The following is a 27,853-nucleotide window of genomic DNA, read 5'->3' as shown; positions in this document are numbered from 1 at the left end:
AGGTATCAGAAAGAAACAAAGAAAAAAAACCAAACAGGAAATCAAAGGACAATACTGTATTACATGAATCAGTCGGTCAAAAGTAAAACTGCCATGAAAAAAAGCCTACTAGCACTGAAAACTAAAACCAAATAGCTTACTTTCTCCCTCTAGATTAAACATATAGCTAATTATTTAGGCTGGTAGACACAAAGAAATCCCCTTTCATTAGGCGCTCTCACATGATAACCAAGCTAAAGGTGCTGTCACAACACATAGCTGAGGGAATATTGCCAGGCCACTGGCACCTACTCACTTGTACATGCTTGCAATCATGACCCCTTGCTGGGAGCTGAATCCGCCGGAATGTGATCGGACACTTCAGAGAGACTTTAATAGCAGTTTGCTCTACTCCATCTTCCCCATTTAGTGTCGCGTTGCCAGAGGATGCTGCTACACTACTGAAGTTCCTCTTTACTGTTTAGGAAGAAGGTACGTATATGTGTGAAAAAACACAAGTGTACCGTATATTCTAATGCAGAAGTCTGAAAGACCAACACTTCAACCATTAAGGGCCAATGTGATAGACAATTTATCCACATAGGTGTATTCTGTGTAACTTAGAACACCCTCCTGAACAGACAAACCATCACACACATGCATATCAGTTATACCCTCAACCAAATAAAGTGCCATACAAGCACTTAAAGCAGCCCCAAATAAATAAAGAATAATCTTTCTATGTGAGGCTTTTAGGTAAGTCAAAAACAAATATGGGAAAAGCCAGAGGGATTCTCCTGGAATGGTAGAGTCCTCATTGGGAACTAAGCTTGTGTCCTTGGCATTTTGTTACCCCCACCCAAAGAGCCCTCAACGTTTGAGGACACCAAGGATTTAATCTACGCACATGATGTTCTGGAAATCCCTGATGAGTACAGCTTAAGGTTTTCAATAAGCAAGTAAATCTTGTGTAGAAATAGTTTATCAGATCTGAACATAGGCATTCTGGAAAGTCATCACCCACACAAAATGAAAACTCACTCTTAGTGATACAATGTTCTGCTGGGAGGAGGCGTTTCTTTAGTAGACCTTGAAGTACCGAGCGAACTGATGGCCGGTGTACTAACTGCAACACGAACAAGTGTGACTGAAAGAAAACGCATTTTGTTACCAAGAGAACCAAACACACACAGTAAATATGTTGCTGAACAGAGCTGCATTCTTCCCTCGGACACGTGGCTTCCGCAAGAGCCTGATGCTTAAATACGAAAGCTGGTTCTGCTCTGCTGCGCGCGCACACGCGCTCCCTTAGGGATACTCTACATGCTGTGCAGTATGTTGTTCCGTGCTCCAGGAGCATAATGTATACAAGGGCTTTAAAAAAAGCAAAGACTTTCTGCATTTTGTCCCTCCTTAATATTCAGAATACATAGGGCTGACGTATTCATCTGACATCAGGGTTTATTTTTAAAAACCCTGGATTCTTTGACACAGTCTAGCCTACCTGTCTGCCCTCAGACTACGCTGGAAGTTGCAAAAACGATTTGCTACTGATGTGTCGGGAACCAACTGAATCTTCTTCCCCAACACAGAGCTCATTGTGGATTCACAGGATGCTGCCCCTGCTCTTAGCCACCAGATAAATGACATTACATGGAGAAACATCAGTGTGAAGTAAAGCAAAATGGGTGGATGGCTTCTTGTCAAAGTGCCTCACACTGTGACCTTGGGAGAGGTAGCAGCTTGCTTTCTTGTCAGTGATAACAGAACAGTCAAAAGCTCAGACTGCACGTGTGCAACAGTCTGCATTAAAAATACAGTACTCGTCCCCAAGAGTAAGTAAACCATGGAAAAGGACAAAGGGGAAAGTTGCATGGTCTAGACTGCATCATGGAATATGAGTTTTTCATCTGAAAAGCTATTTGAAAAATTGTCACCACCACCACGGATTATGGTGCTGATGTTCTCATGTCAAACCAAACACAGTTTAATATCCTAAGTAAATGAAATTAGAACTGGACAACAGTCTGCATCACAATAAATCTATTTGTACATTAACACACTTTAGCTGCCTTGTTACACAGGCACACGCTAAATAAGTAGGTGATCAAACTCCCTTCCTCCCCTTGACCACAAGCCTTTTCAGAGACATCAGAAGGACACCACTACCTTCTGCAATAATTTAGCAGCAAAAATTTCCATATTAGCACTCTGACTGTGTCAACATCATCAAACAAGCGCCTTACCAGAAAAATACGTGGGGAAACAAAGGAGAGTAGGGCTCTTTCAGCTACAGCAACATTTGCAAACTGTACTAAATAGCAAACTCAGCATCAGCAGCTGCAGCCGTGAGCTCAGTGTACTTACACAACAACATGCTGTGACTGTAATTTGAATCGTGTTTCTTCCCGGCTGGCAGACGTGCTTTAGGTGCAGAGGTTTATGAGATGTCTTGTTGTCGCCACGTTCGATGGTAAGTGGGGTTGCATTAACGCTGACCTGGACTGAAGCTGGCCAGTTTGTGTTCATTTGTCTGTCTTCATGGTGATAGCACTTGAACTGTAATTCCAAGTCAGACCTGTACAACAACCAATAAATCTTCCTTTAACTTTGCTTTCACATTGCAGAGAGAGGCCGTTTTGATGCTAGGAATGCTTTTTCTTTATCAGTCAGCTTATTTTTCTAGAATTATTGCCAGTAAAGGATATAACATACTTTCTTCATAAAAGCCCTTAACAGAAACAAGTCATGATGAATTAATGATGCAAACACGCCACAAAGTTGGTGTTAACATTTTACACTTCTAAAGGACTTTCCAAGGGAACATTTCAAACCACTCTGCAAAACTAGACCATGGAATGATCCTGCAGAACGAAAAATGTTAATGTCAGGTAGGTCCTTCCTGTGTGTTAAGAGTTAAGAACAAGAAAGTGATACGCTGCGGTGCGTTGTGCTGGAAGACTGGATTCTTCATTACTTCAGACCATTTAAAAGAGCATTTGAATGCACACTTGTCGGACAAAATACAGAGACAGCTAATCCTGCCTTGGAACAGGTAAATCAACTAAGATCAAATGACCCCTGTATCTCACTCCCTGCCTTTCTGTGATTCCAAATTAACACAGCTGTGGATTAAATCTACCCAATTTAGACCTTCTTTCAGGGCATGAATTCCTCCCACCTCTCCAATAATAACTTCCACACACTATTTAGCTCCTCAAAAATTAGTTTTATAACACCTCCGAAAAAGGAAGAGGCTGAGATTAACTTAATCACAAATTAAGTGGGTAGAAAATATGACTTCAGTTTCATACATGGATGCTAACCTTGTCTTAGGAATGAGTAATTCGAAGAAGACAATTAAAAGAACATAAAGAACTGAACTGAAATGTCAGGATTCTGCTGTTCATGACAGCAAAAGACTGCTGAATGTTTATCTTTTATGCTTGAAAATCTAGGTGCTCATTTCTTCATCTTGCCTGAAGGAAGATATCTTTGTAAGATCCATGAGGAACAGCTCATTCAGGAGATCATCACCATAACCGCCATTTTCCTTATCCAAACCCAGAGATTTCAATTCTGACTTAACATCGTCTTTTCTGGATTTCAAAACAAGAAGATTTAGCACTGGATAAAAACATGTTTGTTTTTTAAAAAAGAAACGTATAGAATACAAATTACCTAACCTTTCAACATAATCCATCTATGTTAAGTCTTCCCAGGCTTTTTTCCAATATTTTATTAACAATTTCTTGAAAGCTCTCTCTGAGATCCACTGGAGATTCTCACCTCAGGAGAACACACCGCAGACACCCAAACCCAGAGGGATGCAAGGCTTGGCACCTCTGATATAAAACCCAAGCAGATTAAGTGCATTCCCAAGGACTCTGAGCAGGCCTGCTGAATGTCACAGAGCGGTGACAGAGCTCAGGAGACCCTCATGTTCTTAGCACGTGGTGTCTCCACCGTGGGACACTATTAATAAACGAGCAGTGCTAAGACCAGACCAGCTTCAAGGAGACGTTCTCCCTGCCTTCAACCTTTCTGTTTCTCGTAACCATGAAAAGTTCCCAGCAGGGAGAAAAACAGTTGCATTGCTATTCATTATGTGTGTACACGTGAGAGGTTTTGCCGAATATTTTAACTGGCAGACAAATATTCAGAATTGGCTTGATTCCACCATTCTTTGTAAAACCAAAATCCATCCACACATGTGACTAATTTATTTTTCTGGAATCCATCCAACCCTGAGTTAAAAGTGAAATGACTTCATTACAGGACCATCCGTTCTCCCCACTATTAACAAGCTTTTCAAAACAGCAGACCTGAGCACAGTTTACCTATGAGTCTTCATTAAAATAAGTTTAAATAAAGGCTATGTGTTTGGCGAGCTAAGGAAGAAAGAAAGAACAGATATTAAGAAACAGTCTCATGCCTCAGTGCAGCACTATAAATCTACTGAATGAGCCAGCACAATCCCCAGTAGTGATTACTTATTAATAAGAACCGGCAAATAACTGCCAAAACTCCCTCTGCTGTGAGTACTCCACGATAATAAGATGCAAGTAAGCAATAACTGACCTCAAAGTTAGGTGTTAATTATTGGACGTGGTCTGGCTGAAATCTCACTCCCTTCCAAGGCCCAGGCTACCTCAGGGGAGGGGGCACGGTGGCAGCCAGGACTCCTGCATCACACATCAAGCCTCAGCCTTAGAGCCAGAGTCTGCCTGTGGGGCAGGGAACTGAGCCCACCTCTCTGCCCACCTAACGCCCTCCACACCATGAAAACAGAAGTCTCAGGTGGATTCCAGTGAATGGGAAGATCGATCCTCCCAGGGAAAAAAGCTGAAGTTACAACTGATCACTCCCATTAAGGTCAGGGGTATGTGGTCCAGGGTTGGGAATAAACTGAAAGTGAGGCAGGCGTAACAGAAAATGTGCTTAAGATGCTGCATTTTACCATCTCAGCTGCTACACCTGTGAAACAACCTCCATACAAGATCCTGAGCAACTAATCAGCCTCCACAGTGCACAGAGACAGGCTCAACCAATGTCATCAGCAGCCACGATAAACACTGAGATACTTTCTGAGAAAAACAGGAGGAGACGACAAGATTATTCCATGGTATTTGAAAATATACAAATAAAAAAATTTAAGACTCTGACTGTCATTTGCTCTAAAGTCCTTCTATGAGCACGGCAGAACCAGAACATAACCTGGAATCACTTCTGCAGATCTACATTAAATGCAGGAAAGTACCACCTAGAAAAAATATTCCTATGCTGGAAAGTAGTCCTCACTGTGAGTGAAAACCAGATGCCTTTGTATGTAGAAAGCTATGCTCTGCTATTTCTGACCTGTCCTTACTTGTGGAGTGATAGGAGAGAGGGGATTTAGGAAGTTAGTTTCTACTGTTTGGAGGATTGAAGCATTTTTCTTTCCAAATGATTTTACCAAGTCTCTAAATCAGGTCCTTCATTAGTGTGTTATTTTTCATTACCAGATACTCTGCACCATTTAATTCAAGCATGAACACTAACAGCCCTGCATACTTACTCCTGCAACTAACCTTTCACAGGCCACAAAGCACCTAGGACTTCAGAGTCTCTCAAACGGAAGTTTGTACTGGTGTCGGTCACACACGTCCCGCACCCGTTCCACCCAGCGCAGAAGGGATGGAACAGTTGCAATGATTTTTCAAACACTGCGTGCCATGTGCTATCAGCAAGAAGATGCAGCACAGATCAGGAAGCATTTTAGAACGTTTTGTCTCTGAAAACTGACAGGTGAGAGTATCTGTGAGTTTAAAAGGTATTTTTTCCTGTCTAGGCCCCAATTTTTAAAGTGAAATTCATGGCAAACCTAAATGAAGTTCATCTGGCCTGCCACTCCTCCATCACTGGGTGCAAGACGTCCTTGCAGCAAGGCTCAGCTTACCTCCACATCAGCGTCTGATGAACAGTTGGCCGTAAGTGAAAGACATGGTTACTGACTGCCAGGTTGTGTTCCAGACGGAAGGGTTCCAGTACAACACCATCTCTCACGGGAAACGTCAGACGCAGCTCATCATTGTGGTTGGCTGGGATCGAAGAGGGAGAGAAAGCGTGAACTTTCCCTTTAGCATCTGCAGTGCAATAATAATGTGTATATTTATACAGAATAGTAACAAATGGCACAGTGATCTGCTACTGGGTCTAACTTAGCAGATTCATACGCACAAAATAGAAAATAACAAGTAACTACATCATCTAACCAATACAAGTGACAGGGCTCAAGCTGATAGCAATGGCAAACCAAAGACTTCTATTCTCCCACACTTAACATCAGGATCGTAGCATTCTGACCACAAACAGAAACCAGGCATGGCAAGAATTCCTGGTTTTTGTTGCTGGATTGGTTCTGTGTCCAGGCTTACTCTGTTGGCAGAAGGCTGACAGCAAATCTCTTAATTATGGCAAACTGTGATAATGCTTATTTTCCCCACTTTGAGCTGGGCTCAACATTACCCAATTAGTTCCAATGGTTTCATCAGCTGAAACTATCTAATGACCAAAGACATTGGTATTTAATTACTATCTGATTTCATAACATGAGGTTTTGTGGTAACTTACAGCTGATCTATGAAGTCCAAATGTCTTTAAATGCTGTGTTCTTGCCCCAATAATACTGCAGGCCACCTTCTTCGACTTCAATTTTCAGCTATCCTGAACTCCAAACACTGGTTTCAAAGTGCTAATGCAGCAGCAGTTATTTTCCAGAAAACATAAAGGTTCTCCCAGTTCCCCAGTAAATAATATCTCCTATTGTTCATCAGTCACTTCAAAACCTCAAACAGCTTGTGCTAGTATACAGTCAGAGGAATCTTGTTATTCCTGCCCTGTTCACAGCTAAATGTAGCTGTGACGTTGAGTGGCTTTGAAAGGAACATGTATCAATTTTTGGCATACTACTGAATATTCTTAAGAAGCCTGTATGGATCACAACAGAGACGCTGCTATAAATATTCACAATTTACCCTGTTCTGCAGTGATGTTCAATGAATGGCTTTGCCCTTGAACAAAACAGACCACAATGAAAGTTCATACAATAAACGAGCCTACCAAGCACGCATAACGCAACCCAAAATCAAGTATTTTATCCTCAGGAAGCATATCAAAGAGTAAATTATTCAGGAGTAAAATCCTTACAAGTTTAACTTGGAAGAACTTTTCCGATACTCTATTTTAAGGGGGGACAGCAATCTTTCTCTTTCCTGGCACTGGCTCTAGTGAGCCTGCACCATGCATGCCACCTATCACAACTTAGTAATCCGAGCCTCTCTCAGAGCAGCAATCCGAGCGAGCTTCCAGACTCTGAAATGTATGTGGCAGAGAACAGAGGGACAATAAATGACTGTGGGGGCATTCTGTTTGCTACTCACTTGGAGGTGGTGGTAAAGCATTGATATTTGGTTTAATGTCAGGTGGGAATGGTGGTTTGACATCCTGGTTAGGTGACAGGTATGGAGGAATATTGCTCCCTGGAGTCATAGGTGGCGTGGGGTTTCCTGGAACAGGTGAATGAGGGTAATTTGCCACAGGTACAGGCCTTGATGGCTAGAAAATAAATAACATCACATTGTTATTGCAGTCTGAAAATAAGAATAATAAGCCTTGTGAACTGCACTGCTACCAAACACCAAAGACTACGAACAAGATAGGGAGGCCCCTCTGCGGAAGGACAAGAAACCACAGGACGTCCCATGAGGCCTTCGGGGAAGAGGCAGACTAGGAGAGCAAAGCAGGAACTGAAACCAGCAGACCAGCCAGCTGAATTCAGGCAATGACCAGATACAAGCAAGGCTGCCAAGAGGCTTATCGCACTTCTCTGAATGCTCTCTTTCCAAAACCAACCAGCTATCCGCTTCAGTTTTTCCACACCACCCCAACCCACCCAGCCCTTTGTATTTCTTGGGCTTCCTCCCAAAACAGCCCCAGTGCACAAAAGTCTACATGAAAAACAAAATCCAAAGACGTGCAGTTAGAATGCCTGTGTGTCTTTTACTTCCATCTATCCTTTCTTCCACCTCTGTCCAACTCATCTACTCAGAATGAAAGCTCTGGGGATCAAGGGATGTCTTTTATTCTGTGTACCTACAATTTGATTCTGTTCTTGGTTTGCTGCTGAATAAGACAAACTAAGAGAAAAAGGATAGTTAAGTATAAATAGTAGCTATAGTATTAAAACACCATTGGTTTTGTTTCCTGTAATTAAGGAGATGGTTGCAGTTAACAGAATAAACCAATCGTGATGATGCAAAGGAAGCTGACATTAAACAAAACTGCAATTGCATGTCACTCTCTTGTAATAGCTTGCATACCATAAGCATATACACATGAGAGTGTCAGAAGATGAAAATCTTTAGAGACAGCCAAAGTATCATGACTTCAAATTTGATTCTTTGTCTAAATGCTGTGCTGCTAGCCCCAGATACTCTAGAAGTACATAAGAGAGCTGCATTCTGAAATCTTAAGCATTTACATTTCCAACTATCTTTGCTTTTTTCTTTAACGCATACAGTTATTATCTCCACAATCACTACAATCCAAAGGTTCAGGTCTTGTCTGCGGCAAGCCGGAATTTTTCCCCTAGCCAGGATAATCTTCCTTCTTAACAGGTCCCTTATTGTCTAACTGTTTCCAGAATGGTCAATATTTGAATACATAATAGGGGATGCATTGGATAGACCACAGATTCCCTGTTAGAACTATCCTGAAAACAAAAAACTCAAACCCCATCTAAAATAAACACACGTAAAATGTATTAAAAAATCTGTCACTTAAAAACTTCACAGAAATCTGCTGTTATTTTAGCATAAGTGACTGCACTGGAATTACAGTACTTGAGGATCTGTCTCCTCCTCGAGTTCTTCCTGGCAGTGTAGTGCAAAAACTGCCACAATGCAACAGGCATTCCTTTGGGTACCGCAGTGGACAACTTGGTTGCACATAGAACAGATGCTCTATAGTAAAGGGGTTTTTTCCCCCCTTTTTTTCAATAGTGTTTTCTGTGTGAATCACACCAGAACAATTCCAATTCAATACCAACGTGCAACTTAAGATTCTTTCAGCCTACATTCAAAATCAGAATGCAGTCCAGAGACCTCAACAGCTAATGCTTTAAGAGCAGGTCAGACCATTGATGGTCCTCCTCATTTTTACACTTACTGGAGTACCTGTGTGCAAAAGATCACTTTCGTGCACATTTCAAAGACATCAAACCTCAGCAGGCCCTCAGTACAAACTCAGTTTGGATAATACCAACTGCTCAAGATGTATCCATAAAACAGGTTTTAGGCAACATTTTAACAATTCTAATTCTTGCCCAAAACAAGCAGCACAGAGGGAAAAGAAGAAGAATAGGAGAGGGAGAGCTTGGACAAAGTCACACAAACTTCAGTTCAAAGATGAATTCTACAGCTGGAACAGCTTTTAAATTTGGGCTGGCTAATCCAACAGTGGCCACTGTAGGCCTGAAACTGGGATGCTGCAATCTAGAACTGGTTTATCACAAATTTCCAAAGTTGCATTTTTGCAGGGTGCCATGAATAGGTGAAAACATTACACCTGAATCCCATTAGGTACTTCTTTTTACATGCTATTTTTTTAAAGCAAAACCAACATTTTCTTGTAAAAGCCTCTAATGAGCTGCAGTGACATTCAATTTTCTTTATGAATTGCTCTGAAGTTACAATGCAACTTGGCTGATTGACTTGATTCTATGATATCCAAAACATTAGTAAAAACATTGTGGTTTTTTCTCTCTTTCCTTTAATTATGTAAAAGCAGTATCTATGAAGTCATTAACGTGATTTCATTCATAAATGTCTACCAGAATGCAACAAGATAATCTCAACATTCTTACCTTGTAATACTGCCCCATGTTGACCGTTGGCGGAGGGTACTGCCCTGTGTTTTGCTGGCTTGGCATCCTCTGTCCAGGATAGTTGGGAGACGTAAGGGGTCTTGGAGGGTTGGGAGTGGGGTACTGACCAGGCTGGTTTGGAAACTGGCTATTTGGTCCATACTGCTGGTTTCCATAATTCGGCTATTTCATGACAGAGATGAAAGAAGACAAAGATCCATTTCATGCAAGCAGCTGTCTCGAATGGATTATTAGCACACATTCAATAATGGAATCAAAACAAACAAAAAAAAACCCCTCCAGGTGAATACTCCTCAACCAGGGCCCAGATGGCTGGAAGGGAATACTCACTCAGAAGCAGAAAAGTTCCGCAAACCAAAGTGGGATAAGAATAACTGTGTACCTTAACACACACACACACTCAGTCTTGCAGCACTGTCAAAGGGCACCGTGTTTCAAGAAACCAGAATTATAACCAGATGCAAGTTCACAAAATCTCTGTGTTTTTGCAAGTGCTACCAGCCCCATCCCTGGGGCTCCGTTTCCAGATGGAGAATGAAAGCACAAGAAGTAATATAAAAAAAAAAAAGTAATCCTGGAATGGGCAGAAAATAGAAGCTGTGTTATCCATGTCTGTCTTCTCAACACAACTGCTATGCTGGCCCTGTGCTAGAGTGTTTAGCAATACCCTAACAACTAAAGAGAAGCTACTACTAGTCATAAATACCTTGCTAGTGCTAGCCAGTACTGTGCTCCAGTTTTGGAATTGAAGTAATGAAAACTGGAACTTTAAAGGTAAAGTGTCAATTTGAAAAATTAACTTATTAATAAGAAGGTTCCATACATGAAGCTTTCAAAAACAAACAAGCAAATAGCACCTATGGGACCTGCAGAATTCCAGACCAGCAAACACGTAACATTTAGGGCACCGTTCAGTATTCACTTCTTGGGAACACGATCTCATTCACTTACAATGAAAAACCTGCTTCTGAAGCAGCAAAGAAGGATTTACAGTCTTCCTTAAAATATGAAAACTGAAGGTAAAAGTTATCTGAACAAGCCACATTCCCTATTTTCTTAACGTATTTGTAGAGTAAGTGGCAGTATTTACAGAGTGAAAAGCCTTCCTAGAGAAGCAACTCCTGCAAAAGCACATCACTTTTCTATTTCTGATTTTTATTTTGTTTAAAAAAAATAGTTTACAGATCAGGAAAGAAATGTAGCTCAATAATAAATGTTTGCTATATTTTCTGCATGCCATGGTACTCTTTGTCATATGTTTTCTATAAACTCTTACTACCATTATTATAGTCAGGGCAATATCATAGTATTCAAAGCTCTACACCTGGAGTTATAGCTGTTGTTGTAGTCACAGTTTAATATAGGATTTCACCAGGAAATTATCTATGAATCTCGTAACTGGTAGCTAGATTTATAAAGACATTTAGGTGCATACAGACGCTGAAAGAGAATTGGTGGGATTCTCAAAAGCATCTACTGCCCCATTCACACCAATTTGAATAGTAAAATGCATTGGTACTTTTTAAAATCCAAAATCTCGTCCATCTACATCTTTGGTTGTCTAAATTTCTTAAAAATCTTGACCCTAAGTGTTTTGTCCAAGGTCATAACACAAGTCAATGGTAATGGAATTTTGTCTACAAAGCCACACAGATCTCATATAACAGCATGGGAACTTAGACAGAAATATCACACTCCAAATAAACTTGTATTAGATAAATGCTGACACAGAGGGATTTGAGTTCAACGTAATTTATATTCATCTCAGTGCCTATTAAAAAAAAAGCCTCGAGAAGTTTGGAAAGCAATTGGTCTTTAAAATAAATGTTATTACTACTGGTGTTTATACAACGTATGCCCTGTATTTCTTTAGAACAATAAAACCACCCAAGAAAATGCAGATCACATATGTATTGGGCTCAAATGAAGTATTTCACCTTCAACATCTCTTTTAAGTTGTCACTTTAAATAAATCCACTCCTGTGAAGGAAGTCTGCTTAAGGTCTATGAATTTACCATCTAGCATGAGAATCTCAAAGTGACATTTTGAGGGTTCAGCTGGTTTTGGGCCTTTCTTGGTTTTAAAGACTGTCACCTTGACTAACATAGCAAGGGCCAACCTAAATACTTTAGAAGCTAAAAAGGAAGACCTGCCACCGGTTGTATTTTAACAGCAGTATTCCCACCAAGGCTGGAACAAAGAAGGACCTGTCTTACAGGAATGCACACCACACATTACCCAGCACGTTGCAACCTTCAGTCAAAATAATACTGTACGCAAAATATAATTTATTTTATTACCTCTCCTGGGTACGGTCTCTTTATGCCCTGTATAGGCAAAGACTGAGGGCGCGGGCCTGGGTAGGCTTGCTGAGGCATCCTCTGCCCATGGGTGCTGAAGGGACTCATTCCAGGAGGCCGAGGCTGGTTCATGCCCATGGGCGGCCCACTCATGCTGGAAGGCGTCATTCCTGCTCCCATGCTTGCTGGGTTCATGTTGCCTGGCATAGACGCAGGGCCGCGAGGACCAGGCTGGTTCATAAACTGGTTGTTGTAAGCCTGAGTTGGACCCATCTGGAAAGAGGAACAAACCTTCAACGGAAGAAGAAGAAAAAAAAAAAAAGAATAAAATGCGACATGCATTTAAAATGGGAGGAGGGAGCTGAACATGCTTTTGGGGGAGGGAAGAAGGGGAGGACTTATGTCGCATTTTCCTTCAATGTTCTCCAACATTTAATGGGCGGTGATGTTATTTAGAATAAAACTTCAGTTGGAATTGTGGAAGGCATAAGAGAAGACAGACATAAGTCTAAAGTGAGCAATTAAATTGTTTAAATTGGCTGGTCTATTACTGTAAGGTGACGGGTTAAGAAGTTGGCTGTGTAAATACAGCACAACACTACAATTTCTAAGACACTGTGCTGCTTTACATCACCTGCGATATGGGCCCATATACTTCAAAACTCAAGAGAGGTAAAAAAGCTGAGGAGAAAAAAAACTTGACTTGATCAAACCCTTGTTTAAAAAAAAATTATTACATGAAGTCATGATATGCTGGAGGCTATGGATCACCAGAAATGCATGTTTCGCAAAGCTGTTCTCATAGACAATATTATTAAAAAGCAAATCTCTTTTCTACTGTTGTTTCCTTGTTTGAAGAGAAAAAAACAACCAACCAACTGTAGTTGGCAAAATAAACAACTACCCAAGCGGTACAAAACCTATTCCAAGATTCTGGAACATTTCACTGGGTACTCAAATTTAGAGGTTCGCAGGGCTAGCAAAGGCAGCAATAATATATCACATCAGATGCAGCCGTAACATTGGGTAATCTTCAAATTTTTAAGGGGCAATCTCCAAACTACAAAATACAGTTAGGCAAGATTTATGGGAAAAACACAGGAGACCGATTCATACCTACATACACGCATTCCAGCAGTTTCTCATAAGCATTTATAACCATGCTCATGCACAAAAAAATAGCGTAGGCACCCTAATAAACAGGGGAGTAAGAAGGACAGCCCAATTCCCTGTAATGGTCCAGATCAAGCAGGTATGAAGACATAAGGGTTACTCTCTTACCGGTCCATACTGGTTCATGTCCTTATTCTGCGTTTCCTGAAGGGCTGCCACAGTGGCTGTAGCTGTAGCTGTTGCTGTAGCAGCTGCAGCTGCAACTGCAGCAGCAGCGGCAGCTGCAGCTGGCTGGGTGAAATCAGCTGGCGGCCTCGTGTGGGGGGGGATCCCCATTCCTGCAGGGGTATTTGGGCCTCCAGGGTAACTTACAGGGAAGAAAAGAAGAAAGAAAGAGAGATACAATTAAGACGTGCCTGGTGGATTTTGTTTTGAACACTGGTGTGATCCTCATCTGGAACTGTTCCAAAACCATGTATCAATGCCTAATGAAAGCCAGCAGGACAGGGAATTAGGTGTGTACATCAGATGCACGTGTCACTCAGGTGCAACAGTCATAGGGCTGCCACCGGGATCGCGAGGCACCACTGTCAGCTGTTTTGGGGGCAGCGAACTGCTGTGCAGCTCTGTAGCTTACTGCGAAGTTGAACCGAAATCCTGAAAGTTAATGCATGCTCCGTTTCCCAACAGTGTAGGGGCAGATTGCACAGCAGCATGAACGGAGAGCTTCCTCCACTACAGAGTGTTCATCTGCCTCAGTGCTGAATTATGCCAAGGGTTCCTGATGATGTAAAAGCATTCCTCCCTGAACCTCAGCAGAAAGGCCAGGAGAGACCCAATCAATCAGCTCTACTGGATCCCACACAATGTATTTTGCAGTTCCACCCAGCTCTCCTATTGATCATAAGATAACTTAAACTAAACCATGCCTTTCCCACTCCAAGACATCAACTATCATTGTAAATATGGGCCGTATGCTGTGCCCATCGTAAAGACGTTAATACAAAGCTAAAGAAACTTTCTGACTTGTTCAAGGTCACTCAGTAGATCAGTGGCAGAGATGAAAGGAGAGATAAGATCTCTGAGTCCCAGGCTTATATTCTTCACACTAGACTGACTATGCTAACAACCTTGTCAGCAGGCTTTGCGGAGGGACCATAAATAGTGGTTTCAGTTAAGTGCACTTACCACCCTTGTTTACAAAGCATAGACACAGAAAGTCAAAATGTAACAAAACCCAGGCTATTAGTTTTGGCTTATTTCACTAATACAGCATTTACTTCCCCAAAATAAATACACAGCTTGGCCATCTCTCTTAACAAACATCTTCACCCCCAATTCTATTCAAATTCCTGCTGTGCAGTAAGTCTTTGGGCAGAAATAGCCGATTGCATAGGAACCTACTTTGCCTATTACTCAAGCTTATTCCTCCATATGCACGTAGAAATTATACCATCAATACCTTTCACATCCTGGCCTTATTAAATGTTAATCATCCCTAAGCCTGCGGTCTGTTTAACAATCTCTCTTAATTAAAACTTTATTTTGGGGGTTTATTAGAGCTAATTGATTGACCTAAGCCATTTCCATTTACCGTGATGAATTTCATTGCGGTTTGGGTAGCTGATTTTCGAAGTTGTAAAAGCAGTATGCACTTCAGCTAACCAGCATAAAATAGCTACTGAGACTTTATATAACTAAAATAAGCCCATGACACTTCTGCCAGGTCACTAAAACAAGCTTCATCAACTAGTTACATCCATTTACCACTTCACATGAGTAAATCTTACCTGCCACCAAAGCCTCCACTTCCAGGATAGTTTGGTCGTCCATACATGCCCTGCTGTATGTATGGCTGAGTGGAGCCTGCCTTGGCTGAAAATTGTTGCTGCTGTCCAGCAAACTGAGGGGAATTGATTCCAGGGTTGCTGGTAGTCATCCCAGAAGCCATGGGATTTCCTGCTGGGTTCATAGGGTTGTTAGCATTTGCCATTGGATTTCCCAGCACCTGTGAGTCGAAACATGAGAATAAGGGGCTGTACCTTGAACTACATCAAGCAAATTAAGTTGATTTGCTGCAATCGATAAATTAAAATATAACCACCCTGTACTCTGAACTCTAATGAGCATACACCTTGTTGATGTCTCGGTGCACGTTCCTGGTGATTTCTCCTTTTGCCATTTCAAAAAAACCCAAGAGTTTCTGATCTCTGATTATCCTTCACAGGAGATTTTTAACTAGATGGAACCCAAACTAACATGCTTATGAAAAAAGTTACGATAAAGACCTGCTAGAACCATACTCTGCAGGTGACATTCATCAGATTAGGAGAAATTACATGCTTTTTTCTTTTTTTTTTTGGATGTAGTACTTCAGAATAACTTGCAAATATTCAGTCCCACTGGCATACTGCAAAGGGTACTACAGATAAAAAACTGTGAAGGAATATATTTCAGTGGCTTAACCTGTTCTTTAATCTAAGTGTACAGAAATATGTCAGTTGTTTTTATTGCTTTTTAGAAAAGAGTTCTCTGTTTTAAAAAGGACTTGGTTTGCTTGTTTGAAGCTTTTTTTTTTCCAATTGAACCAAAATCTACAATTTCCATTGAGAAGTATGGCTGTTCATGGATCACCTGCAAGGAAATCTATCTCCTACTCGGGAAGAAATTTAGTGGTCATGAGTTTTGCAGAAGACAAAGTCGTCAGCTTTGGGAATTTGTGAAAGGGAATCTCTGAGCCCAGCTCATTCCTTTCCCTTGGGGAACAGGAAAACTTATGGGAAACCCTGTCATTGATTTCAATCTGCTCTGAACAGCTACAACCAAGCTTCACGTTCCAGAGTTTCAGCCTTCCCTTGTAGTGATTCTGAAGAAGCATCTTCTTTGTTTTACCAAAGCACTTTTTTTCCCTCTTATTGCACATTTCTCTGAAGTATCATGAAGAGTTCAAGTTACATTACAGTGCTCTTATGATAGAACTAAAGTCTGAGTGCTTATATATATATATATTTTTAATTATTTTGCCTTTTTAAGTGTGAAAGATTTCCACAAGAAACTATATTTCCATTTTCTGGCCAATGTATAGACCTATATGTTTACTCAGGTGTTTCTCTCCCAGATGGGATATCTTATCTTTTAAGGTGTTAAAAAGAAATCAACAATAATAAATCATGTTACAGATCCTGTAACTGTTTCCTCTCTTTAAGTTTTGAAGAAAGAAATTGCCACAACCAGTGCTTACGTAGCTGCCACATGAGTATCTATATGACTTGGCCCCTGAAAAATTTTTTTCAAATGGCTCAATTCATAACAATTTTGGGGTTCAATCTTCTGATGAAAATTAAAATAATAAAAAAAATCCACAGAAAATTTAGTATGGGATGTAATGTCACTTGATTTCAAAAAGGTAGAGAAGACAGGTTAGATTTATGTACCATTTGCACACATTAAAGATGATGATATGTTTAGAGCAGTTCATCTACGGTGTAAGAAAAGGCTAGACTGAGCGCTTAGATTTGTGCCACATCCCTTGAAGAGCACATTATCACAAATAATTGGCGTCTCCTTCATTAAAGCTGCTTCTTTTTGTATAGCATAATTCAATATACATTGCAGAAGAAAAAGAGAGGTAAGAGTGGAGAGAACCAAATGAAAATCCAGTAAGTATGGCTCCCACCTGGAAGCTAGGAGCTCATGCTTTGCTCCAATGCACATTGAAATATTTTTGTCAAGCGAGGCAGTATTAACAGGAGAGGTTGAAGAGAGCACAGCCTACGGCTGGCAGTTAGCACCTCAGCGTGGGCATAGACTTGGCACTGGATTTCACCGGCCCACAAGTACGACACAACCTCGGGTAAGATCAACAATAACTGTCATTTAGTCAATCTAGCTAGAATTTTTATTTCTAATAAAACAACTCTTTCAAATTCAATCTGAAATTCCCAACAGGTTTGGGATTACCCCCAAAATCATGCTTTTAGTGTTGACACCATACAGTGCAAAATACGTGCTAAACCCAAGCCTGATATTTGCATGCAGCTAAAGGAGTTACTGACTCAAGCTCTCAGATGCCTCCTTTCCAATGCCACCAAAGAGGACACGACTGGAAAAAAAAAAAGTACCATGTACAACAAAGAGAACACAGACACTGTTAAGGATCCCAAGAGAATTTTCCAAAAAGCTTTCCATTTTGCAAACATTAGTGAAAACCCGCATCTACAAGGGGAGGGAGCACAAAAACAAAGCTTACCTGGCTTTGAGAGGTGTTAGTCACACCCCATACTGTGGTGACCACCGATAAAGAGCCTGGTGGCTGGTTGGTATTTTGCTGCCAGGGAACAGAATCGTAGGGGAAAGACCCATCACTGCAAAAACAAATGTTCAGGAGGGTGAGATTTTGGAAGTTTAAACTGTGGCAAGTTGCTGGCAGGGACAAACACCTGACATTACCTTAACTCCTCACTCCTCCTTCCATTATTAGCCAAGTACTCTCAAGAGGCATAAAGTTTTTTTAATAGCAACATGATCATATCAAAACCTGTGCTGGTTTTGGCTGGGGTAGAGTTCATTTTCTTCATAGTAGCTAGTGTGAGACTATGATTTTGGATTTGTGCTGAAAACAGTGTTGATAACACAGGGATGTTTTTGTTACTGCTGAGCAGTGCTTACACAGAGCCAAGGCCTTTGCTGCTCCTCACACCACCCCACCAGCAAGTGGGCTGGGGGAGCACAAGGAGTTGGGAGGGGACACAGCCAGCACAGCTGGCCCCAACTGACCAAAGGGACATTCCATACCATTCGATGTCATGCTCGGCATATAAAGTTGGGGGAAGAAGAAGGAAGGGGAGGATGTTTGGAGAGATGGCGTTTGTCTTTCCAAGTCACTGTTACACGTGATGGAGCCCTGCTCTCCTGGAGATGGCTGAACACCTGCCTGCCCATGGGCAGTGCTGAATGAAAAAAAAAAAGCTTTTGCTTTACCTGTTAAGCTGTCTTTATCTCAACCCACAAGTTTTCTCACTTTTACCCTTCCGATTCTCTCCCCCACACCGCTGTGGGGGGAGTGAGCGAGTGGCTGCATGGTGCTTAGTTGCTGGCTGGGGTTAAACCACAACAAAACCACACAGAACTAATGAATTCCTTAAGTCTATTGAAGCCTATTGAAGCAGAGAGCTTTTACCATAAAGGTCTGTTACCAATGAAAGTAAAAATAAACTCGGGCAGAGTTTCAAACAAGGACACTAGGCAAGTTTCTCAGAAGCACTTATTTTTTGCAATCCATCTCAAGCTCTCCAACAATCACTGCTTCAGCTGCCTCGTATCAATTCAATTAGATTTTGAGACCAGACTGCAGCTCCACTGTCTGCACTGGGTCCCCAAATGGCCAGAAAAGTCTGTAAAGGAATAGCAGTTCAACATCATTTTGAAAAGTAAATTGAAATTCAGATAGTGTTCTTCCACACGATGGATAAGCTGCATGCCAAAAACAGTATTAGCTAATCAGCATTCTAGAAAATCAACTGCAGATATACAACACATCTTTCAGATAAATATGTGGATGAGATGATTGCGTTTTTCCATTAGCTTTGTCCACAGATACAAGCAAACATTTCTTATAGTTCTTTTCATTCAAAAGCATTGGTGGTTTCAAAGTGAATGCATATCTAGTGTAATTAATGAAATATGTTAAATTCGGTGAAAGTAACTATTAATCCCATAAGTGTAAAATATATCCCACTTGAAATTTGCTTGTTCTCATACTATTAACTTGTAAATTAGATTTCTATTTGCATATATGTACACATACACACACGTTATCGTTCCTCATCTAGATATATATACACCATTTAATACACACACATATTGCTCTTTCATTTTCAAACGCCATTGCCTTGTATTTTAGATCAAGAACTGCATTTTTGCCTGGACTACCAGCTATCACTGGAATTCTATACAGGACTACCTTGCCTAAAGAACTGATACAGGCTCTACGAGTGCTGTATCCGTGTGCTTCAAAGCCTGTATGGTAAGTGCCACCCAATTAACTCATACAAGACACAGTGACATAACCAACCTGCCCAAGTGCTAAAAAGGGCTCCGTGGCAGACCAGGGAGCTGACACTCCCATGTCCCCAGACAGCACTCCAGGCTTGGGCCACTTCTCCTTCCTTTTGTGCTGTGAGCCAAAATCAAGGCCTACCTATGTCTTCATTCTTTACCTTGTTCATAAAACCTAGTGCAAATCACTGAAGAATAGGAATTGCGCCACACAAGTGTGCATGCATGTGATAAAAACTGCCTATGTCCCAAGTAACCAATAATCTAATAACAGCAATAGCAACTGTGTAAGGTAAAATGAAACAGTGAATACATTTAAGAACTAGGAAATTTCAAACAAATTCCATAATGCTGTGCTAGCACAACAGCATTGTATTAGAACATAAGTGTGAATTTGAACTGACTTATTTGTTTCAAATACCCAAATTGAATTAAGCAATAAAATCATTTCCCCTAACAAATAATTATGGAAAATTACTGGAAAATAGTAATTCTCTATAAGATGCTTGATGTGTAATGTTTACGTTAACAGCATCCATATAAAACAATGTATGAGTGCTTATTCAAGACCTTGCAATCAGTAAATCCTCCTAGTACTTTTTTTTTTTTTTTATATTTATATTTTCTCTCAGAAGGTGGAAAATCTCCCCCCCCCATTCAGGGGCTCAGACAACAGCTTCAGTGACTAACATTTGGAAGTGACGCAATGCTCCAGCAAGTCCCCTCTACCAGCATGGAGACAAATGATGACTAAGTCAGAATTTGTGACTGCTATAAAGCCTTCCTCTTTTTTCCTGCTCTGAACAATGTCTCCTACTCTGACTGGTTTTGATGTCTCTTCTGTGATTTGTTTGGATATTTATGGCACATATGAGTTTGTATACTTCAACGACTACAAAGAAGCTCTCTCCATGACACAAACAGTTAAAGGACTCACTGCAGCCATTCCTCTCTATTCCCCAGTGATGTGCTGTGGACAGGTAATGAAACCTGAGGGACAAGGCAAATATTTTGCAAATATATGAGTAAATAAGACAGGTAATGACAGGCAGGGATCAAACCACAGAGTCACTGAAGGTGGTTCTAATACAAACATGTCATATGGTTTGTATGCATATTCAAACTTAGAGCTAGCAATGCTTTAAGCCTGCTGTTAAAAAGTTATAACCATTTCTTCACTTTCTTTGCCTCCAAAGTATGTTTCTCTTACCCATTCCTCTCTTCTACAGTAGAGAAGAGATTTTATGTATTATTCATCCATACTTTCCAATGGTAGAGTCAAAGTATTTGGTTAGTGGAAGGCTGTACTGGGTTCTCAAAGACTATACAATCACTTCTAATTATATAGAGGAGTAAATCACTTCATTTTTCCTGTATTACAGTTAAAATGGGTGACACCTCAAGGAACCGTATTGTTGACATATGATAAAGGCCTCCAGTACAGAACCCAGCATAACACAGGAAAGCAAAAAAAAAAAAAAAAAAGACCAGGTATAGATATGTTGAGAAATATTCATTGTGCCCATTGAATCACGACTATGACATTATCCAACATCGGACTTAGCTTTAAATTGCAGACAACAGTAATATCAGAAATTATGGCGATACTGAAATAGCGATCGATGTGCCTTGCAGAACATCAACTTCTACACCCTAATATGCAGTTACTGTGCTAGACGTCATTTCACTCAAACTTCACTTTAGTTACCCAATAAGAAATACATGGCATTCTCATGGTTTGCATTCCCTAGTGTGATACTCTGGCCCATCACCAATTACATGCGTGTTCGAGTATGACTTTTGCCATACTGGATACAATACCTCCCCTTCCTCCACCGCGTGAAGGCTTCTTTGGTTTCAAGCAGTAGGAGATGCTGAAACACGTGCCACTCAAAGGATTACTTGTCCCTCCACTTCGCTCTTTCAACTTGCATTTCTGTCCTTAGACAACCCAAAGGAATACTCCCACCATCAAAGGAAAATCCATGTAAGTACCGTAATGAAACGTGACCAATCCAATTCTCATTTGCAAGACAGCAGTGGCTTTCTGCTGTTATTATACAGAGCTGTGAATTATCCCGAAATCCCTTTCTTGAAACTTGAAAATGGTAGCCAAGAGAGAAAGAAGCTTCAACCTCTCCAGCCACCGCAAAACGCTGCCCACGATGTTGTTCCTGTTGAACGGTACAAGGGTAATTAAGTCTCTCACTACACCCTGGAGGGCAGTGAGTCAGTTTGGGCTCAGCTGGAGTCCACTAAAAGAGTATTGACTATATTTATAATAGTGTTAATGAACCTATACATACTACTGGTCAGCATTAAAGGCCAAACAGCAGAGGAAGCCATAGAGCAAAGAGGAAGAGATGGAGGAAAATTACTCCTCAAACTATGATGTAGTGAAACTGCAATCAAGGAATAAGGAGGAAGGATTTCTTTGCTGGCAGCAAAGGTACAGAGACCACCAGTAATACAACACTCATGTCGGAGAAGTACATCAGTACTAAGGTCTAAACATCTTCTCTTAATCCCAGTACTAGGAAAACAGAACCAGGCATATATCCAACCTCTTTGAATAGTTACAGACTTCATGTTAGACACAGACTGTTAGTTAATTCTAATAAAAGTTGCTTAATAAAAACTGAGCTCCATATAGTAAATTAATACTAGTGAATTACTGTAATTTATACATGATTTATGGCATTATTTGAAAATGCTGTATTTTAAATATGTTTATGTTGTCATTAAAGCAATTGTATGTGTATCTGATACTCTGTTTACATGTCTTCATTGATTGAGGAAGGAGAGATTCAGATGGTTTAGTGAAGTACGCATCCCTAGAGCATTAGTACTTCACATGCTGTGGAGGAGGGTAAAAACTGAAATGATACCTTCCTGGTGATTTTCCACATCACTTGTTGAGAAGGCCAGGTGTCTAAACCACTACCTTTATAAAGCACCTATCTCCATTTTAAACGCTGAAAACCTATCAACTCCTGCAGAAAAGCACCAGATGTTAGCTTTCTCAAAAAATCTTTTCACTCCAAGCATGGGCATCAAGTTTCCCACAACTGGGCTTTCAGAGATGAGTTTCTGTTGCTTACCCTCAAGCCTGCTTTACAGTTTTGCAGGGGTGTTTAATGTTTCTGAAGCACAGTCATCCCACCTGACTGGTGACACACTCAGAGTCCACACAGTCCTTTAAATCTACTGTCTCTATCATAACTTCTTCAGCTGATGCCAAGATGAGCAGGTAATTTCCAGTGCAACACTGACTGTCATTTCTCCCGTGTCTTCTTTTGTCACCCATGTGGACACCTAGAGAGGAGAGCATCTGATGACAAGGAGTGAGGTGTCAGAGATCTACCCAGGCCAAACACTCCTTTGCAGTTACAGACGGCCAAAAAATCAGAACGGTCCAAACACAGCCCAAATCCAGGGCTCCTCATCTGTTCTTGCCCGCTGGCACTTCTCTGTTTCTGCACCTTGCTCTGCCTCTGCAACTGCCTCTGGGCATGGGTGTGCTCAGGGTGCCCAGCACCCCTTGGCTGTATTCTTGGTTGGAGCCTCTAGGTGACACTACTTTAATACAAACTACAACATAACAATTTCCAAACAAGGCTCCTTGCTCCTGCCTCACCTCTCTTTTCCCCCCTCAAAACCTCACCCGTCTGCAGTGGAAAAAAAACCACAAACCCCACAATCAGAACAGGAAATAAAGCCCTGGGTAACTGTAGCACCAATACGCGTGCTTCATGCCCGCATTATCTCACAAGTTAGGCAGTTTAACTTCTTTCTTCAGGTTTAGTTTTTGTTTTACTTCGGTTTCTCAAATGAACACCCCTCACGTAGCTTTAATTATTAATACGGATTCAGTTAGCAACTCTTTCTAATTAGGGCACCACCATAAACTTACTTTATGCATACTCTTACTTAAGAAAAAGACTGTTTTGCATGATGCAGTGGAAATACTGAATTTGAATTGCCTTTTCGGTGTGCTCATTTTATGGAACAGGCATGAATTTCACCACATTTTTATAATTTTCATATCAGCATAAACAAAACCTAACAACTTCTTTTAAAATATTGCAAGAACAGATGGAACACTATTAGCAGTTTCCTGCAACACTAAAATGCTCCAGGAAGGACTTCAGCTAATTTTTCCCCAATTTGATAAGTTAGGAATCCCCAACAATCTATCCATAAATAACAGATCAAATGGACGTTTTATGTATTTCTGGTCAAATTTCCACTGCAAATATCCTTGGCCTTGACTACTAATTTGAAAAAAAACAATGTGACACCTGAAAGCCAAAATTTGTTCCTCTTACTGGCAACCAAAAACATTTCAGAGATCTGCTTTTGTTTTCTTTTAAAAAACCCCGGACATTTAGAAGGAAACAACTGACTTCTCATTTTTCATTGAGATTTTTTTTCGGGGGGGAACAAAACCAATGCCTCGCCAGCTGAGATACATGCACCATCTTCATACAGTTAAAGTGCTTGGCTAAAGTGTTTCAACTTAAACACTTAAAATTAGTTTTTAGTCTAGTTAACAGGTATCAAAACCACATTACTATTAAAAAAAATGTATAACATGGTATTTAACCAAGCAATTCCTTGACCTTTTGTGCTGTTTTCAGTAGACTGGAGAAACTAGTCTACACAATCCATTCTCTGTTCACACAGGGGAATATAGCAGAGCAAGGAGACACCCATGTAGGAGGGACACAAAGTCCCCTTACAGTCAGCAAGGAAATATGAAGACATATTGTAAAGAAAACAAAGAATAACTACCTCCGTGTATCACACACTGACATAAAGCAAACTAAAAGCTGATGCTGTCTACAGGTATCCTAAGGTGTTTACATTAAAGATGAGGGGAAAAAAAAGGGTGGTGTAATAAGTGTGTATACTAATACTGACTTTGGATGGCTAGCAGTAATTTACTTTTGATTGATGCTGCCTATGTGATGCATGCCTTCCTCAAATACATTCCTCTATTTAGCATCATTATTTGAAGAAGTTTAAATAGTGTCGGCATAAATGAAGGCTCCATCCTCTATTTCACTAAACGAATACATAAAACAGAGTCCCATCCAAATTACTGGGTGTATTTATGTAATGCAAAAGTGAAAAAAAGTCAATTTGGAAGCATTTAGCAGGACTTTATTTCCCCTCTACTTCTTAATGGCACGATGCCAAACATTCAAATCTCACAGAGAAAATATACAGCTCCACAAATCATCCCCCCACAATTTCTCAAGTCTGTTCTTTCCCTCCAGTCTTTCCAACTAAATGAATAACCCTTTGAAAAGCTTCGATTCTCCTAACTCCAAATGCACAGTGGATCCATACCTAGTCCTTCCCTATCAAGAAAGAATTACCTCAAGTGGTGTTTCAGTACTTCATGTTGCCTGTACTGGGCTATGAGCAATGTAAACTGAAGAGGAAGAACGAAAGTGGTTAGAAATTTCATTATTTACCATAAAAAGAAGGAAGGCTGTTTCCTGGCAAACAGTTTGAAAACACAGAAGCATTCTGAACCCGTTCTAGGTGCGCAGATGCAGGTGAAGCAGTCAAAAGGTGAAAGCAGCAAGCCATTTATCAGCTCAGTGCTTTGGATGGCACCTGCAGCTAGCAGGTGGCTATCACCCCCCGCCTCCACTCTTTTAAATATCAACACGCATTTACAATAACCATTCATGCAGCCACACACATACACACAATACAGCCGCTTCTGCAGAGACTGAGACGGCAAAATTGAGCCGGCGGGTCAGCAGGTGATGCGAAGTACCTCAGGAAGCTGAAAGCCCTTAACTTTTTCTTTATAGTCCTGACAAGGCCTGTGAGGCCTGGATGACTTATGACTGCTCAAGGTGGGAACACTGCCTTCCATTTCACATTGGGTTGCTACAGGTCAGGCTGTGACATGCTTGCTGCTGCTTCCTGGTGCCTTAACTCTACAGAGTCTCATCAGTTAGAGAGCCATGCCTGCACAGTACCACACTGCTCAACAAGAGTTAGTGCATCTGAATCTAACCCCTGAAATTAGAAAAATGCATCAGGCCAAATAATTAGATTAATTCAGAAGTTTCTGAGCCTGCAAATGCCCGCCACCCCCCTGCATACACACAGAGTCCTGCTACATTATAGATTTCACATATGTCCATGCACACGTGTGTGCACACGCGCACAAAGACACAGAGATAACACAACTTACTTCTGTCCATGTGGAACAAACAATCACAGCTATGCAGGTAAGAAACAAAAATACTACTGAGACCCGCTTCTGCCTCAGAAGAAGCTGAAGGGGTTACCATTGTCTGACATTATGGGACTACAGCATCCATCCGATCAAAGGAAAAAAGATTAAAGCATCACACCCAGTTCTATTGTCACACAAGTAGACCATGCAACCCATTACTACAGCCCAGATTACAGTTACAAAATCCACCGGTAACAGCCCTGTTATTAACATGCCACCTGTTACCTTTTTCAAAATGCTGAAATTATCTTATGATCGTTTTCAGCTTGACAAATGCAGTTTAATCTTTATTGCATCTCACAGCACAGACCTGCTTCATCCATGTCTTATTTATCTCACGTGTGTCGGAATGCAACCCCGAGCCCTCAGTCCCCCCCTGCCACCAGGCATCCCTTCTGCTCTGCTTTATCAATATACCTGGGTTTCCATATCCGACTGCTCCTTTACAATAAAAAACACACCCACCCAGTATTCTACCATTGCCTGTTGCCTTGGTAATCCAAATGCCTGGGTACTCGCTGATTATCGGCGAATGAGACTCGCATTGTTCACACCGCAGCGCGTCTGCTATGTTAATGTGAGATAATGGCAGCCAGAAGACTCCTTTTGTTCCCAGCTTTGCTGTTTATTCATAGTGCCTGGAGGTCAGCGACTGCTACAACAACCGGGGAAGGAACCGCTGAAAGCGTGAGCAGATTCCACTTCTGCTTTTGCCTCTGAGACAGGGGGAAACACGAGCAGCCCCGCACAGCGAGAAGGGCACCGGGAGCTCTGCAGTCTGACTCACGCAAGGTGTAGCAGGCGGCTAGGAGGAAGATTTGATGGACTTGCACTTCCCAGATTTTAGATGAAGCTGATTTACGCTCCCCGACAACAGAAAAAAACCCGCTTTCTTCAAGAGGCGCGGCGGGGAGGGAGGGGAGGGGGCCAGCACACCACCACCGCAACTTACTGGAAGCGAGCCGGGCTAGGGGCTCCGGGGCTGAGCGGGGAGCGGGGGCGCCGGGGGCGAGCCCTGCCGAGCCGCGCCGCCGGCCAGCAGCCTGCCGCGGGCAGCGGCCAGGGCGAGGGCGGGCAGCGGCTCCCGCAGAACCGGAGGCGCGACCGGGCAGAGAAACCGGCGGGACGGGACGGGACCCGGCTGTCGGGGCAGCCGCCGAGCAGCCCCCTCGTCTGCGGCGGGCGGCGGCGCCCGGAGCGGGGCGGGCGGGGACGGCGGCGGCCGGGCAGGGCAGGGCAGGGCAAAGGGAGCCCGGGCAGCGGCCCCGGCGGAATGACTTCGCCGGTGAGGGACGGCTGCGCTTCGGGCACGTACGGGGCAGGTCTGAGAAACGTCTCCCCGAGCCGCCTCCGACACTCTGCCTGTCAAAGTTGTTTGGAAATGCTGTTGCTGACACGGTGACACGGGCAAACAAACCATCACATCGTATCTCCCCTGACGTGGTAAGTGGGAAAGGAGAGCATAAACAGACCGTGGTACCTTCCCCGCATTCTCAGCTTGGTGGAGATGAGGACACTGAAGACGATGCCCCGGCTGGCGTGCTATTCCCCCATTCCTGGAACAGCCCTTGCACGGGAAGAAACCACCGATTCCAGCTAAAGGCACTGTCAGTATCTAATTAATGTCACCGCCTCATCTGCACAGGTTGTTGATGTGCTCTGTCTGTTGAGCAGGCTTTGTTGTCATCTCCAGCGAAAACCAGTCAGGGATTTCTTAGCAAGAATTCCTAACCCATTTGATTTTTAGGGGAACCATTAGAAAAGCTCTCCATCACTGCAAATAGTAGTGACTATTTCCTTTTCTTCCCATTGCGATACTAAAGAGACTTGAGAACCCAACTGTATGGCAACAGCAGGAGTAAAAAAAAAAAATACAAAATTGTATAGCAGGAATTCACTCTTTTTGTAATCTATTTACAGGGAATACCTGTGGAGAGTCAGATTTTCATCTAAGTGAATCAATTACAGATACATGTAAAGAAAAGGCATCAAGAAAAATGCCACGTTTTAGACAAAATACACTTCTGTGTTCCTGTTACCAAATTATCCAAAAAGAACAAAAATCTTTTAAAAAAAGAAGGTATTTGCCATCATTTATGCCAGTAATTTATTTTTTTTTCACTCCACTGAAAATCAAAAATGTCGCCAGACCGTAAACCTCCCTCCCTGCTTAGAAGCCATGTCAGCCTCTGGCAGGCAGGCTGAGCGCGATG

General features: G+C 41.8%; 1 protein-coding gene across 13 annotated transcripts in view; it reads right to left on the bottom strand.

Annotated features, from left to right (window-relative positions):
- ZMIZ1 (zinc finger MIZ-type containing 1) overlaps positions 1–27,853 on the bottom strand; it is a 361,162-nt gene that overhangs the window by 19,979 nt on the left and 313,330 nt on the right. For 8 of the 13 annotated variants that reach the window (XM_054831980.1, XM_054831983.1, XM_054831982.1 and 5 more), the window contains 10 exons: positions 17,568–17,682; positions 15,109–15,326; positions 13,487–13,685; positions 12,206–12,496; positions 9,884–10,066; positions 7,401–7,575; positions 5,918–6,104; positions 2,347–2,557; positions 1,021–1,126; positions 296–456 (listed from right to left, as the gene is read on the bottom strand). In XM_054831980.1, coding sequence (XP_054687955.1) covers positions 296–456; positions 1,021–1,126; positions 2,347–2,557; positions 5,918–6,104; positions 7,401–7,575; positions 9,884–10,066; positions 12,206–12,496; positions 13,487–13,685; positions 15,109–15,326; positions 17,568–17,682 — 1,846 coding nt within the window. Of the gene's footprint in view, positions 1–295; positions 457–1,020; positions 1,127–2,346; positions 2,558–5,917; positions 6,105–7,400; positions 7,576–9,883; positions 10,067–12,205; positions 12,497–13,486; positions 13,686–15,108; positions 15,327–17,567; positions 17,683–26,105; positions 26,268–27,853 lie in introns of those variants that run through there. The other 5 variants (XM_054831987.1, XM_054831991.1, XM_054831993.1 and 2 more) reach the window with 4 other exon arrangements.

Source organism: Grus americana, chromosome 7, assembly GCF_028858705.1.
Source record: "Grus americana isolate bGruAme1 chromosome 7, bGruAme1.mat, whole genome shotgun sequence".
NCBI lineage: Eukaryota > Metazoa > Chordata > Aves > Gruiformes > Gruidae > Grus > Grus americana.
Note: the sequence above shows the minus strand (reverse complement) of the source record. Positions and strands in the feature narration are given on the sequence as shown.